General features: G+C 51.4%; 1 protein-coding gene across 1 annotated transcript in view; it reads left to right on the forward strand.

Moving 5' to 3' along the window:
• The first annotated feature begins 8,091 nt into the window (after positions 1-8,091).
• GALNT9 (polypeptide N-acetylgalactosaminyltransferase 9) overlaps positions 8,092-13,309 on the forward strand; it is a 114,878-nt gene continuing 109,660 nt past the window's right edge. Inside the window, exon 1 of the mRNA XM_061384452.1 lies at positions 8,092-8,819. Within this exon, the coding sequence (XP_061240436.1) occupies positions 8,579-8,819 (241 nt within the window). The 5' untranslated portion in view covers positions 8,092-8,578. The remainder of the gene's footprint in view (positions 8,820-13,309) is intronic.

Genomic DNA, 13,309 nt, shown 5'->3' on the forward strand with positions numbered 1-13,309 from the left:
TTAGAGGGAATTCTCGTGCCACTACTGGTGATGGATGGCAGGAGGGACTGGGGTCAAGGGAACTGACTTAAAAGGTGATGAAGACCTGTGCCGTGTGGTCTGGTTGGGAAGGAAAGCAGGGTGTGGTAGGAATAAGGAATGACAAAGTGGGGGCCCCCAAACCACAGGAAGGACCGAGACTAGGATGGACCACTTGCTTGGATGGACACAGGAAGCCAGGCATCTCCATCTCATGGAGGTCTCTTCTATTCTGGTCTTGTATCTGCAGGCCTCTCTCCTAAGCTCCACAATATGGGAAGAAGATGCCAGCTTGGGACATTTGCACAGAAATGGAAGTGAGTGTGGATACAGTTTGTGGACTGTGTTGCACAAAGATCTGAAAACAAGGCCAGAGGGGTGCCACACTGCAGAGCCGAGCAGGCAGACCAGTCCCCAGAGGAGACGGGGAAGGTGGGGCCACGGGGAACAGGAGGGAATGCAAGGAAGGTTGGTTCTCCAGCCAGAGAAGAGAGCTTCCAAGAAAGGCGAGTGCCCTGGTGTTGGTGCTGCTGAGAGGGGCTGGGCCAGAGTGGCTCCGACTGGACAAAGCCAGACGGGACATTTCCCCAGCTGTATGTTCAGTGGTGTCACATTGCCAGCTTGAAAGCAGCCGTGACGGGAGAACTGACAGCATGGCAATTGGCAAACCTTGCACTTGGCCCTCCCCGCTGTGCTCCAGAGCCAATTGCTAAACACTTACCAGCACAGTTCAAGAGAGCCATGAAGGAGGAGCTGAGAGGAGATCCCTGAGTCTGGCGAGTGTCTTCACGAAAAGCCGTCTGGTGGAAACATGGGGGCACTACCAAAGGGAGAACCAAGGATGTGCATCCAAGCAGGAAGTGAAGGCAGCTGCGCCAAGAAGCTCAGCTTCAGAGGGCAGAAGGGAGGCACAGGGATGCAGGAGGCCCTGGGGTCTCTCTACTTCACAGGGGCCAGACTCCAGGTCAGCATGGACCACAGGAGGGGCCCCGGCAGACAGAAGCAGGTGTGGGCAGAGCCAGGCCCATGCAAGGTGGGCATAGGTAGGAGGGGGTGGTGTCTTGTGGGCCCTGGCAGAGCCTGAAGCAGTGTTCCCACCTAAGCGAAGTTTCCCCTCCTCGACCAGCAGGACACTCAACTGGCTCTGAAGGCAAGGCCAACCAAGTTCATGCGGAGCTCCCCTGCTGCCTCTCTCACAACAAGGGCACCAAGCTGCCTGCAGCTTCTGGCCTTGGAATTCTCTGGGTATCCTGAGCAAAGTGAAGATGCTGGCTGCACGCAGCTCTGAGCAGAGGCCACGAGTGCTCAGGGCAGATCCAGGTTAGAAGTGCTGGGTTTGCAGGTGACAGTCACTAAAAGCTCCTTGCTCACAACCCAAGAATGGGAAGATGCATCACCCTTGTTCTCCAGTGAGGACGATAGATGCTCATGGGGGTTAATGAGTCAGGCAACCACAGAAGCTGTGCTTGTGGTAGATGATTGAGTGGTTCAGCCAGCCCCACACTGTGGAGCAGCTTGTTAGGTGTGTCAACTAGGAATGCAGGGCGGAAAGCCTGGCTAATAGTGGCTCAAGTCACAGCAGTTCATTTGTCTCACATAGTAAGATTCCACAGGCAAGCAGCCCAGGCCTGGGGAGCTGCTTGGTGATGCTGTCAGGGACCGTCCTCCTTGATTTTTTCTGTTCTGCCTTCTTTAATGGGTGTTGACCTTCATCCATATGCTTCTAGCTTCATGGTCACCAAATGGCTGCTGTTCCTCCAGGTATCACATTTGAGCTCCAGAAAGGACAACGGAAGGGGCAAGGGGAATATTGGTCAGATCAGTAGAATCAGTGCCTTTTAACTGAGAAGGAAATCCTTTCTACAAGCCACAGCCTGCAGACGTCTGTCTACACTCTAGGCCACAATTGGCTAATATGATCACCTGTCTTAGTGCGTTCTTTCTTATAACAAGATAGCATAGACTGAATAGCTTATAAACAGCAGACCCTTATTTCTCATAGTTCTGGGGACTGGAGGTCTAAGGTCAAGGCACTAGCATGGCTGGGTGAGGCCCCTCTCATGGGCCACAGACTGCTGATTTCTGGCTGTGCCCTCACCTGGTGGAAGGGGCAAGAGAACTCTCTGGGGTCTCTTTAATAAGGGCACTAACCTCAACCATGAGGGCTCCATCCTCATGACCTAAGCACCTCCCAAAGGCCAAATCTTCTAATAATACCATCACCTTTAGGGTGAACTTTTGGGGAGACACAAGCATTCAGACCACAGACCATCATAGACCTATCAAGGGTTGGTTTCAACTAATCACGATTTACTTCTTGGTCTGAAATAGGTGCTTGTGGCCAAGAGGCATTTGCTGTTGCTCTTACGTCAGGGGAGGAAAGGAGGTTAAGTAGCACTGACAGCATCTGCCTGGCTGAGACACCAGCCCAGGGTTTATGATGTTCGTCTCACCTACTCAGGTGGTACAGTTGCCAAAACCTAAAAGCAATCAAGAGTCGTTCCCATTCAGATGAGACTCTTGGACCCACCAGAGGTCAGTCCTCCAAGCAGTTGACCTTGAGCCACATCCTTCCAACAGCTGGGAGATATGCAGCAAGAGACATTTCATCAGACTGGTTATGGAGAAGCCCCCTCCAGGTGTCCACAAAGAAATATTGTCTGCATCCTTCCCTTGAACCTGCATGGCAGAAGCAAAACTGTGTGACTTCTGAGGCTAGTTCACGAAAGACGGTGTGGCTGGCCCTCTCAGAAGTCTTGGTCTCGGGACCAGCCTCCATGTTGTGAGGAAGCCCAGGCCACACAGAGGGGCCAGTGTGAGAGGAGGGGCCAGCATGGGTGCTCAGGCAGTCCAGCCCAGATCCAGCCAACTACTGGCCACAACTACAGACATGTGAGCAAACGAACCTTCAGATGACCCCATTCCACTGCTTAATGCCAACAGGGGCCTCAGAGATGAGCCTATCCTGTGAGTCCTGCCTTGGTTGTAGACACACGTGCTGAGAGACTGAATGCTGTGGATTTAATCTGATGTTTGGTGGTGGTTTGAATACCCTGATGGAGTAATGATTCAACAGCCCAGGCCTCTGTGATGAAGGGACATCGTGAAGTTAGCATCATGGATCAGTAGGAAACAGGAGAGATTAGCCTTCAATATGGCAAAAGAAAGAATATATTTTAGGATACTTTATGGGCAGAAGAGGCAGCTGAGTGTAGAGTTTAAAACTTGAAGCCAGATGGCCTGGGTTGAATCCCACCTCCATCTCTAATATCTGTGTGACTTTAGGCAGTTATGAAACCTCTCTGTGCCTCTATTTCCACATCTACAAAATGGGCATTATGGCACCTCCCTTTGTGGGTTGCATGAGAGTTAAGTGAGTGCCTTTTGTACAGTACTTGGACCAGCATCTGGCATGTGGTCAATCACTCTTTACGTGTTTGGTAAATAAATTAAGAGTCAGATACTGATAGTCTCCCAGATGATGTTTTTTTCTGTGTGATACCAGTGAGAAATAGACATTTGAACCTGCTGACAATTACTGTTGGGAAACAGATGATGCTATTCTGCTGGAGCAGTTGTGAAGCTGGGTGAGCTTCGGGACCCAAGAGACAGAGGAGATTCAGCTGTGAGGACACTCACAAATTCTATCACCCTTTTAGAATGCCTTGGGGAGAAAAGATAGCAGAAAAGAGTACCCAACATCTTTCATTCGGATTAACACTTCCTTGTTCCCCACCTCCCAGCAAAATCTTTCTCCACCTCCTTCCCCCTCTTTCTCTCCCTCTCCATCTCTCTCACACATCCCTCTGACCTCCCTCCCTTCCCCTTACATGCACCTTCCTGTCGTCCTGTGCTTCTTTCCTCTCTTGACCCAGTGAAACGTGGCCATTCTGCCCGGAGAAGGCAGGTGGTGGCTGGCTTGCAGATCTCAAATCTCCCTGCCTCTCTTGCCCACTGGGAGCCTGTATCACCTGCCCGAGGACTGATGTGTCCATCTGTGTAGCTAATGGGCTGTGGGCCTACCAGCTGTCATGGGGAGGGCATCCAAGAGGGGATCTGTGCTAATGAATAGACTGCCAATATCTCTGTTGATTTTTTTGATGCAGACCATTAAAAAAATAATTTTATTTATTTATAGCTGTGCTGGGTCTTTGCTGCTGCACAGGTGGCAGTGCACTGGCTTCTCACTGTGGTGGCTTCTCTTTTTGCAAAGCGTGGGCTCTGGGGCACACAGGTTTCAGTAGTTGTGGCACATGGGCTCAGTAGTGGCTCCCAGGCTCTAGAGCACGGGCTCAGCAGTTGTGGCACAAGGGCTTAGTGGCCCATAGCACATGGGATATTCTTGGATCAGGGATCGAATCTGTGTCTCTTGCCTTAGCAGGTGGATTCTTTACCACTGAGCCACCTGGGAAGCCCTCTGCTGACTCTTTTAAGCTTCCTAGAGTCAAATCTAGTCAAGTCTCAGTCGGGAAGGCAGGACTGAAGTTGGAATCCCGGGGTGTCATTAACTCCCCACTTCATCTCGGCATGAACAGGAGCTGTCGCGGTGTTTCTGCAGCTCAGTGTTTGGAGGTCAATCACTCAGGGAGAACTTGGCCCGCACAACTTCTGCCCTCACCTCAGGCCACTGCCAGCTGAGAATCTTCACCAGGAGGAGCCACGATGATTCAGAAGCTCAAATTTCAATTCTCAGAGGATCTTGGCTCAGGAGCAGATGCCTGAGATCCAACCTTATCGATGAATCTGGTCTTAACCAAAATTCACCACATATTTCTTTCCCACCTTCATCTTCTTTCCTATAAAATGGTTGCTTTAAATTTTAATTTGACAACAATCATGCATTGCTACCCTGGGGAGCTTGGTGATTGGGAGTGTGGCTGGAGGGGAGGTTGGAATAAAATCCCGATTTTCTGGAAGGTTGCTGTGTGGATTGTGAGCGCCTTTTACCCAAATATCTCCAGATTGTCCTCTTCCAAGAGCACAGTAGAATTTCACTTCTATCCCAGCTGTTGGTGCTGGGTGGTCCACATGATGCTTTCTGGATGATACATTTTGAGTGAAAATAGCTGGCGTCACTTTTAGACTGGGTGTTTAATGACCTTGTGAGGCCCTCCTGAGCCATCTTCTCCCCTCTGTACAGCTGTGGGCAATGCTCAAGGTGGCTACTCTCTGAAGACTGGGTCCTGAAGTGAGTAGTTAGCAGAACACCCCTGTTGATCCCCATAGATGTAAAGCATGTTTGAGAAATAGCCCTCCATTGTTTGAGCTGTTGAGATTTGGGCATTTGTTTCTACATCACCCATCTCCTGACTGATACTTTAAGATAATAAAACACAGCATGCCATATACTCAGGCTGAATCCTGAATAGGACCTGTCCTCTCCATGAGCCAGGAAAGAATCATCAGTGAGTCCCGACTTTCAGTTTGTGGTCCACGAAAGGGCAAGACCCAACTCAGAGTGAATTCTGTTCAGACCCTAGTGTTATCTCAAGGTAGACCTCACAAGGGAGGCTGACTTCAAGGACATTAGAGGACCCAGCACACCCCTTCTGGGGGGACCATTTCATGTTTCCATGTTTCCACCCTCTCGTGGTCTGCACCAGCATGATGTTCATGCTCCTCAAGGTTGCGACCACAAGACTCCCTTAGTCCCATGCATACCTTCCAACGTGGTATCTGAATACCAGTGAGGGTTTTCCCAGGCCAGCAAACCAGCACTCTGGCCTTGCAGCTTCTGAAGGGCTGGCATCTGAGGGAACCCTGGGAGGCCAGAGCTTTGTCAGAGGGAAAACAGTGGTGGTGGAAAGAAGGTGGAGTGCTTCTCCTTCCATGGTCCTGCCTCAGATCCACATTATTGGTAGCACAGCTCATAGTTAAAATATATTCAGTATATTTTACAAAATCAAGTGAATACCAGGTTGCTAGACTACTAGATGCATTCTCCTCCCTGCATAGCAGCCCCCCCCAACTTTCCCAAGTCAGTGTGGTTATATTTCAAATGAAATGTCACCCAATATTAATGCATATTGGATGCATCATATCTTACTAAACCTTAGAATGCAGAAGAACGTATTTACATGGACAAAATTATGTTTCCTCCAGCAAAACCACTTTAACATTGCATTCAATAGACATACAATGAAAAGTGCTTCATTTTTTTTTTCTTGAGTGACAGTGGCTAATACATTTGACTCTGGAGTCAAAATGTCTGGCCTTGAAGCCCGGATCCATGTTTTGCCCTTGATGTGACCTTGAGCAAGGCGTTTGCCCTCTCGATGCCTCAGTTTCCTCACAGTTTAATTAGATCATGCCAGCTTGTACTGTAATGCTATTGGTCTTAATCAGTTAATGGCCATAAAAGACCTAGAACAAGGCCTGGCAAAATCTTACCACTGCATAAATGTTTGTATTATTATTCCAAAAGCCATCCTTGTAAAATGGGGAGACATCCTAGAACTTGGCATTTTATAAACAGGAAAAATGCAATATTTCTTAAGGAGAGACAGGGGAATGGCTATTTATCAAAAACAGACCAGTGTTTATCTAACTTGCTGCATTGTGAGACTCTCCTGGAATGATGATGAAAACAGAATCCAGGTTCCTCGAAAAGGAAGTGATTTATTTGGTGAGCACCTTGTGGACAGCTGGCCTCAAGTCCCAGTGGCTATGTCCTTCCTGGTGATGGTCCTCTGAATTTCTTGGACTAATGTCCTGAGAAAGAAAGGAGAGTTTTGATGAGGGAGAGGAGCAAGGAATCTTTCAGCTCTCAAGAGAATCTACCCAGGGGCACAAAACCTCCAAGCTGGATAGACTGGTATGGCTGAAGTCTAGAAATGCATGTTTGCAAAAAGAACATTGAACTAAGAGCTGGGAGACCCCCGAAGTCCCCCTATACACTCATACATGGATACACACACACGGACACATACATAGACACATGCCCATGGACATACACACAAATGCATACATGGACACACACATAAATGCACACACAGACAAATACACACATGTACACATGTGGATGCACACAAATGCACTAATGAACACATAAATGCACATACATGGACACACACAGGAGCACACACTCAAGTGCACACACAGAGACACACATGCATACATGTATACACACATGTGCATATGCACACACACACACCAAGAGCTCCCTCAAGCCCAAAGGTCCTTATTCATCTCTTCGTAGTGAGCGACCAACAGAAACCAGCTCTTAATGAATGTTCCTGCATTTATTCACTGAACAAATATTTACTGAGCACCAAGCATCAAGCACTGGGGAGAAAGTGTGAAGTAGATAGAGCCTCCTGCCTTCTCGGTGCTCAGGGTCCAAAGCTGGGTCTTTACTCTCTTGAACCCCGGCTGTCTCACCTATAAAACGCGGGTTTGAGGCTGTATTAGACATTGACGTGGAGGCGGGGTCAGCCAGGTTTGCTGTGCCCTGAGGTCTGAGGACCGCGTCCTGGAGCATCGGATGCCCAAGAGCCTACACCTCCCCCGTCCCGCAGTGGGTTTTGCGGTTCTGCCTGTGTGTCTCTGGGTACCACGGACTCTCAAGCCCGGGGCACCAGTTCTTGGACTCAGCTCTTCCCAGCCCTCTGCCCTGCAGAGAGGGAAGGGGAGGGTGGCCGGGGGTTGATTCAGTTTGAATGAGGGAAAGGTGAGACAAACCACCAAGGAGGCTTTGACCCTACTGTCCCCCTTCCTTCTCACAAAGAGCCTCCCCTCCCACCTACCCCTGCTCATCCACGCAGACTACACTGCCTTGACCAGACACTCACTCCCCAAGATCCTGCTTCCGCAGGTCAAGTTTGGGGAGGGGGCGTGTGGAGAGATTGTTCGCGCGCTCCGCCCCGCCGCACCCGCCGGGACGCCCTTGGACTGGGTCTCCTGAACGCGAGGCCCCGCCCCGCCCCACCCGGTTCTGGCGCCTAGGGCGCGAGCCAGACCTTGCGCCCCACCGGGTGGGGTGGGGTGGGGGTGGTCCCTGAGGGGGCGGTCCCGGAGGGACGGGCCTGCGGGGGCGGGCACGGGGCCCCGCGTGCATGCTGATGAGCTGGGCGGCCGCGTCACTCCGCACCGGCGCCGTGGCTGCGGGGCGGGCAGGAGCTGCACACCAGCCGAGTGCCTGCCGGCCCGCGCCTCCCTCGCTTCTCCGGGTCCCGAGGCCCTCCCCGCCGCCCCTGAGAGGGGGCCGCGCCCCTCTGAGGAGGATGCCGAGTGCCCCCTGCGCCCACGGCCCCGGGCAGCCCCTGCTGGTGGGGAACCCGGGAGGCAGAGGGGCGCGCTGAGAGGGCGCGGGTGGTGCTGAAGGGACAGCTCCCGGGCGCGGGCGGCAGAGCGCGCAGCCCTCCCGCAGCATCCGCCTGCAGCCCCTGCCTGCAGCTCCCGGCCCGCAGCCCCCCTCCTTCAGCACCCCAAGCCCGCAGCCCGCGGTGAGCTGGGCTGGCTCATGGTCCCCGAAGCAGCGGGCCAGGCGGAGGCTCCTGTGTCCACCGGGCCCAAGGGGATGCCCCGTGGGTGAGGCAGCCCCCAGCTTCCAACCGCGTTCATGGCGGTGGCCAGGAAGATCAAAACTTTGCTGACGGTCAACATCTTGGTGTTCGTGGGCATCATCCTCTTCTCCGTGTACTGCCGCCTGCAGGACCGCTCAGAGGGGCTGGTGCAGATCGTTCGCAGTGCCGACCGCCGGGTGCGCAGCCGGCACGCCAAGGTGGGCGCGCTGGCTGAGCGCGAAGCCATCCTGCAGCGCCTTGACCACCTGGAGGAGGTAGTCTACAACCAGCTGAATGGTGAGCTGAGCCAGCGCCCCGCTCGGGACAAAGAGGCTGGGAGAGTGGGTGGGGGAAGAATTGTTTCCGGGCTTGGGACGCTGAACTGTGTCCCTGGCGCTACAACCTGCGAGGACCCCAGGGACCTGGTGGCCAACCAGGGCTAAGATCGATTTCCTGTTACTTGTGGAGTGAATCAGGTAGAAGGCAGATGGGAATACAGCCTCTGTGTAGCTGAGGATGCTGGTCTGAATGACTACGCATACACTTATGTGCCCAGAGGACACTTGAGTACCCCAACCCACCAGTACACATGAAGGGACTCCACCTTGTTCCCTGAGGAACTGAGAGAACTTCTAGAGGTTGTAGGACCTGTGTTAAGAGCAGGCAGTGCCCAGATCTAAGAGCAAGGGAGTCTGCCATGCTGCTTCAGGAGCTGTGGGGCATCAGGGCTAAGCCTGGACTCACTCCCCTCTCTTGAGGAAGAAGTGGAGAGAGGCAGGATGGCTATGCTGCCCTTCAGAGGTGTTCTTTAGATGTTGGTGGAGAAAAGTGGGCTTCCCTGGTGGCTCAGACAGTAAAGAATCTGCCTGTAATATAGGAGACCTGGGTTCAATCCCTGGGTCAGGAAGATCCCCTGGAGAAGGGAATGGCAACCTACTCCAGTATTCTTGCCAGGAGAGTTCCATGGACAGAGGAGCCTGGTGGGCTACAATCCATGGGGTTGCAAAGAGTTATGCCCCAACCACTGGAGCTGTTCAGTTCCCTATCCTGGGGATGCTCAGGGCTCAATCAACCAAGTGCTGTGGGTCGAGTATGAGGCTGTGAACCTGTGACTCATGGACAAATAGAGTCTAGGTCCTGGCAGGGGCTTGGCAGATATTAATTACCTAAATGGACCCTGAGCCATGGTGCTTGGGAACCTGGAGTCCTTGGAAGCTTCTACAGGAACTGGCTCCTGGAGGTGGGCTCCTTGTTTCATCCCAAGTGGATGTGAGTCACCCTGAGGGTCAGTGTGGGAGTCAAGGAGGGTCAGGGCCAATGTGGAGCTAGGTGGTGGGGGAGGAGGAGTACTTTTCCACATTGGGTTGCAGCAGAGCAGAATAAAGCAACTGCTGCTCCCTGGGCTTACTCTGTGCCAGTTGCAAGGAGGAAAGAGGAAAGTTTATGTTTACCCCATTAGTAGGCATTCCCCTTCTGTCCTGTGCTATTCTGGTTTCTGCACCAGCAGCCCCTGGCAATGCTCTTTAGGAAGAGTCAGTAACAGGCTCCAGCAGGAGCTGTCTGGGAGCCAGCTTGCATAGACGGGGCCTGTTCCACACATCACTCAGTCCAATGTGGAGATCCTCTTGGGATTTCCTTCTGGATGCCCAGCTGGCCTTGGAGCAGCAGCTCTGAACCCGAGGCTTGGTTCCTGATGCCCAGGATACGAGAGCTGTCTGCAGCCATGCCCACCCTCTCTGGGAGAGTAGCGCATCCTCTGACTTCCCAAGTGCCTTCTCACCACCCCTGAGCTCCTGGGTTTTTGTCTGGAGGTAGTTCTGATGGGTTGCTTGGCTTTTCTGATCTTCCCTATTCAGCTGAAACCACGAGGGGAGAAAAGTTTAGTTCAGCTGTCACTTGACCATTCCAGTGGTGATTCATCTCCAGGAAGGCAGTGTGCCCCGGTAATAGCACACAGCTTTATTGAAGTGTGTTTGCCAGGGTGTTATGGTCTGTTTTATGGGGAGAAGTGGAGGATTATATAAAAACATTGGCAGCACGTTGGGTTGTGTAACATCCTGACGGCCAGCTCAGTGCTGAGAGCCGTTCTCTCCCCTCCCCCACGTCAAGGTGAGAAGGAGCTGGGATTCTTGGAGGCAGGAAAAGCCAGGACCTTCAACCAACTGATGGGGGATGATGAAGTGTTTTGGGAAAGTGGAGTGTCATTCCCAGGCCCACCCCAGCCTCTCCCCCTCCCTTCTCCTGGCTTCTTCCTCCTCCCTCCTCTCTTCTCTCTTCCTACTCCTCTTCCCACCCCTTTCGCATTTTAAAATCCTTTCTCCCTCACCCCTTCACCAAATCTCTTCCTCCTATCAATTTTCCTCTCTTCAAATTGCCCATCCCTTAGCCCAACTGTTCTGTCTCTCTCCAATCTCTGTTCTGTCTCTCCCACCAATCCCACTCTTTATCTTGCATACCCATCTCAGACCATGTGCCTAGCATAGCGCCTTACCCAGGGGTCATTCAGTATTTGTTTCTGGACATGACAAGAGAGCCCCAATCTAGCACTCAGCCTGGGTGGGTCCCTAAGGAGAGGACAGTGCAGGAATGGTTGACCTTTGTTCACAAGAAGCCCTTTGAGAACAGTGCTCACCCTTCAAACTGGCACAGATTCTTCTGTTAAAGGATTCTGAAAAACATCAAGGAGCATGCTTCCCAGAGGAGGCAAGCCACAGCCCTTTACACTAGTGTCTATTGTGTTTTAGATCCAAGGAATAGGATATGGATTCCTAGGAGCTTCTACTTGATACGAATTCAGCTGAGTTTAGAAAGGAGAGGGAGAAACCCCAACAAAATTGATTTATTGCTTATATTTGCTTTGCCTTGACTGCTTCCTAGAAACACTTCTCCTGGCTTGAAGGAGCTGGTGGGGAGGAAAGATTGTCCCTGGGGAGCAGGGCCCAGAAGCAGAGCATCCTCCCCAATACCCCCCACAGCTTTTCTTTAGCTGGTCCAGTGCCCTTTACTTGAAATGTCTTGTTGACTCAGCAAAGACTTATTAATGGTGTGTGTAGATTCAAATTCACAGGACCTGGAGAGGGGTGGGGATGGATTTTCTTTAAGGAAATTCAGTGTAGTCACATGCTGTATGTACATGAGAGTTTGCTTCTAAGTTTAGTGCTCAAGGCAAGAAAAAATGTTTATAGGCAAAAATTATCCTTCCAAATATCTTAAACTGCACATCAAGTACAGCATCCCTGGTTTCATGCCTGCAACTGGCACAGTGAGTCTTATGAAGGTGGAATTGGAGAACCTCTAAGCTCAGTGGGCTTCCCTGGTGGCTCAGGCAGTAAAGAGTCTGCTTGCAATTCAGATGGCCTGGATTCAATCCCTGGGTTGAGAAGATCCCTGGAAAAGGGAATGGCTACCCGCTCCAGTATTCTTGCCTGGAGAATTCTACGGACAGTGGAGCCTGGTGGGCTACAGTCCATAGGGTTGCAAAGAGTCAGACAGGACTGAGCAACCAACTTTCAATTTCACTTTAAGCTCAATGAGAAGGGAGGGGAAATCCCATTCAGTTGGTCATACATTCAAGCCCTTCTGCCTTCTATGACCCCTTAGGAGCAGAGGCTGAATTCGAGCTGGGGATGGGAGGGGAGGTTTCCATTTGGGTTGGTTGGCTGCTTTTTAAAATTCAGACAACATGCATGTTAATTCCCTCTAACTTGACCCTCTAACCAGCCCAAGTCCCTCACAATCAGAGGTCAAAACCATGTATCCTCTGTACAGATGGAAAAGCTGAGGGCCGGCGAGACAGCAGGGTTTGCTCAAGGTTGTTTAGGAAGTTAGCTGTGGCGGCTGCTAGAAGCATACTTGCTTTAGAATGATCTACATTTCTTAATTTATCAAAAGTTCAAGTTAAAATAACAGAAGGTCCAGTTGTGGTCTATCGGGTAATGGCCTTGTACATCTCAGGTGGGGCCCGCCTCCCACCAGCTGTGCCAACACCACTTCCCCTCCACTGGGAAGAGGTACTTGCTGGCCCTGCTCTCTCAAATTAAAGAAATTCACATAAGACTGGTACTGGGTTTTGCCATAATTGTGCATCACACCTGTTCTATTGTTCATCTGAGGGTGGGAATTTTTGTCTGTTTTATTCACAGTTCTAATGCCAAGGGTCTTGGGTGGTACCTTGCACACAGTTCATGCTCCAGAAATATTTGTTGGATGAGACAGTGAGTGGATCTTTCTCTAAACGATTGATTGTTTTTGTTTAGAATAAGTTTATGTAAAAAGACATTTGCAAATCACCACTGTACTCGTAAGCAGGAGGGGACTAGGCGAATGAATGTAATGAAAACAAAATCATGCTCTTTAATTCCAGCGTGACAGGGCTGTCAGCAGAGGCTCTGAGCCAGAAACCTGCCCTCTCTTTGTTAGAAGGGAGATTCTCAAGTGTGGGGGATATATTGACATGAAACCAAGTCTTTCTCCTTGAAGAAATCAGGGGATTGAGACAGGCTTTAAGAGGGGATAAGTCTCACGGTGTGAGTCAATGTTATTTAACGCTGTGTTCGTTTTCAGCCAACAACCCTGTCCCACGTGCTGGTCCTCCCGGGATTCTGACTGCACACTTTGGGAAGCCCGGGTCTGTAGCAGAGTATTGCTTAAGGGGATGTGATGGGGGGTGAAGTGGGTGGAAAGAGTGGGGAAGTGGCTGTCAGGTTGCCAAGGGGCACTTGTCTCCGAGGCTCCATCCACTGGAGGGGGCCCAGATCAGGAAGCTGAAATCCTAACAATAGTCTGAG

The sequence above is a fragment of the Bos javanicus genome, chromosome 17 (genome assembly GCF_032452875.1).
Source record: "Bos javanicus breed banteng chromosome 17, ARS-OSU_banteng_1.0, whole genome shotgun sequence".
In the NCBI taxonomy this organism is placed as follows: Eukaryota; Metazoa; Chordata; class Mammalia; order Artiodactyla; family Bovidae; genus Bos; species Bos javanicus.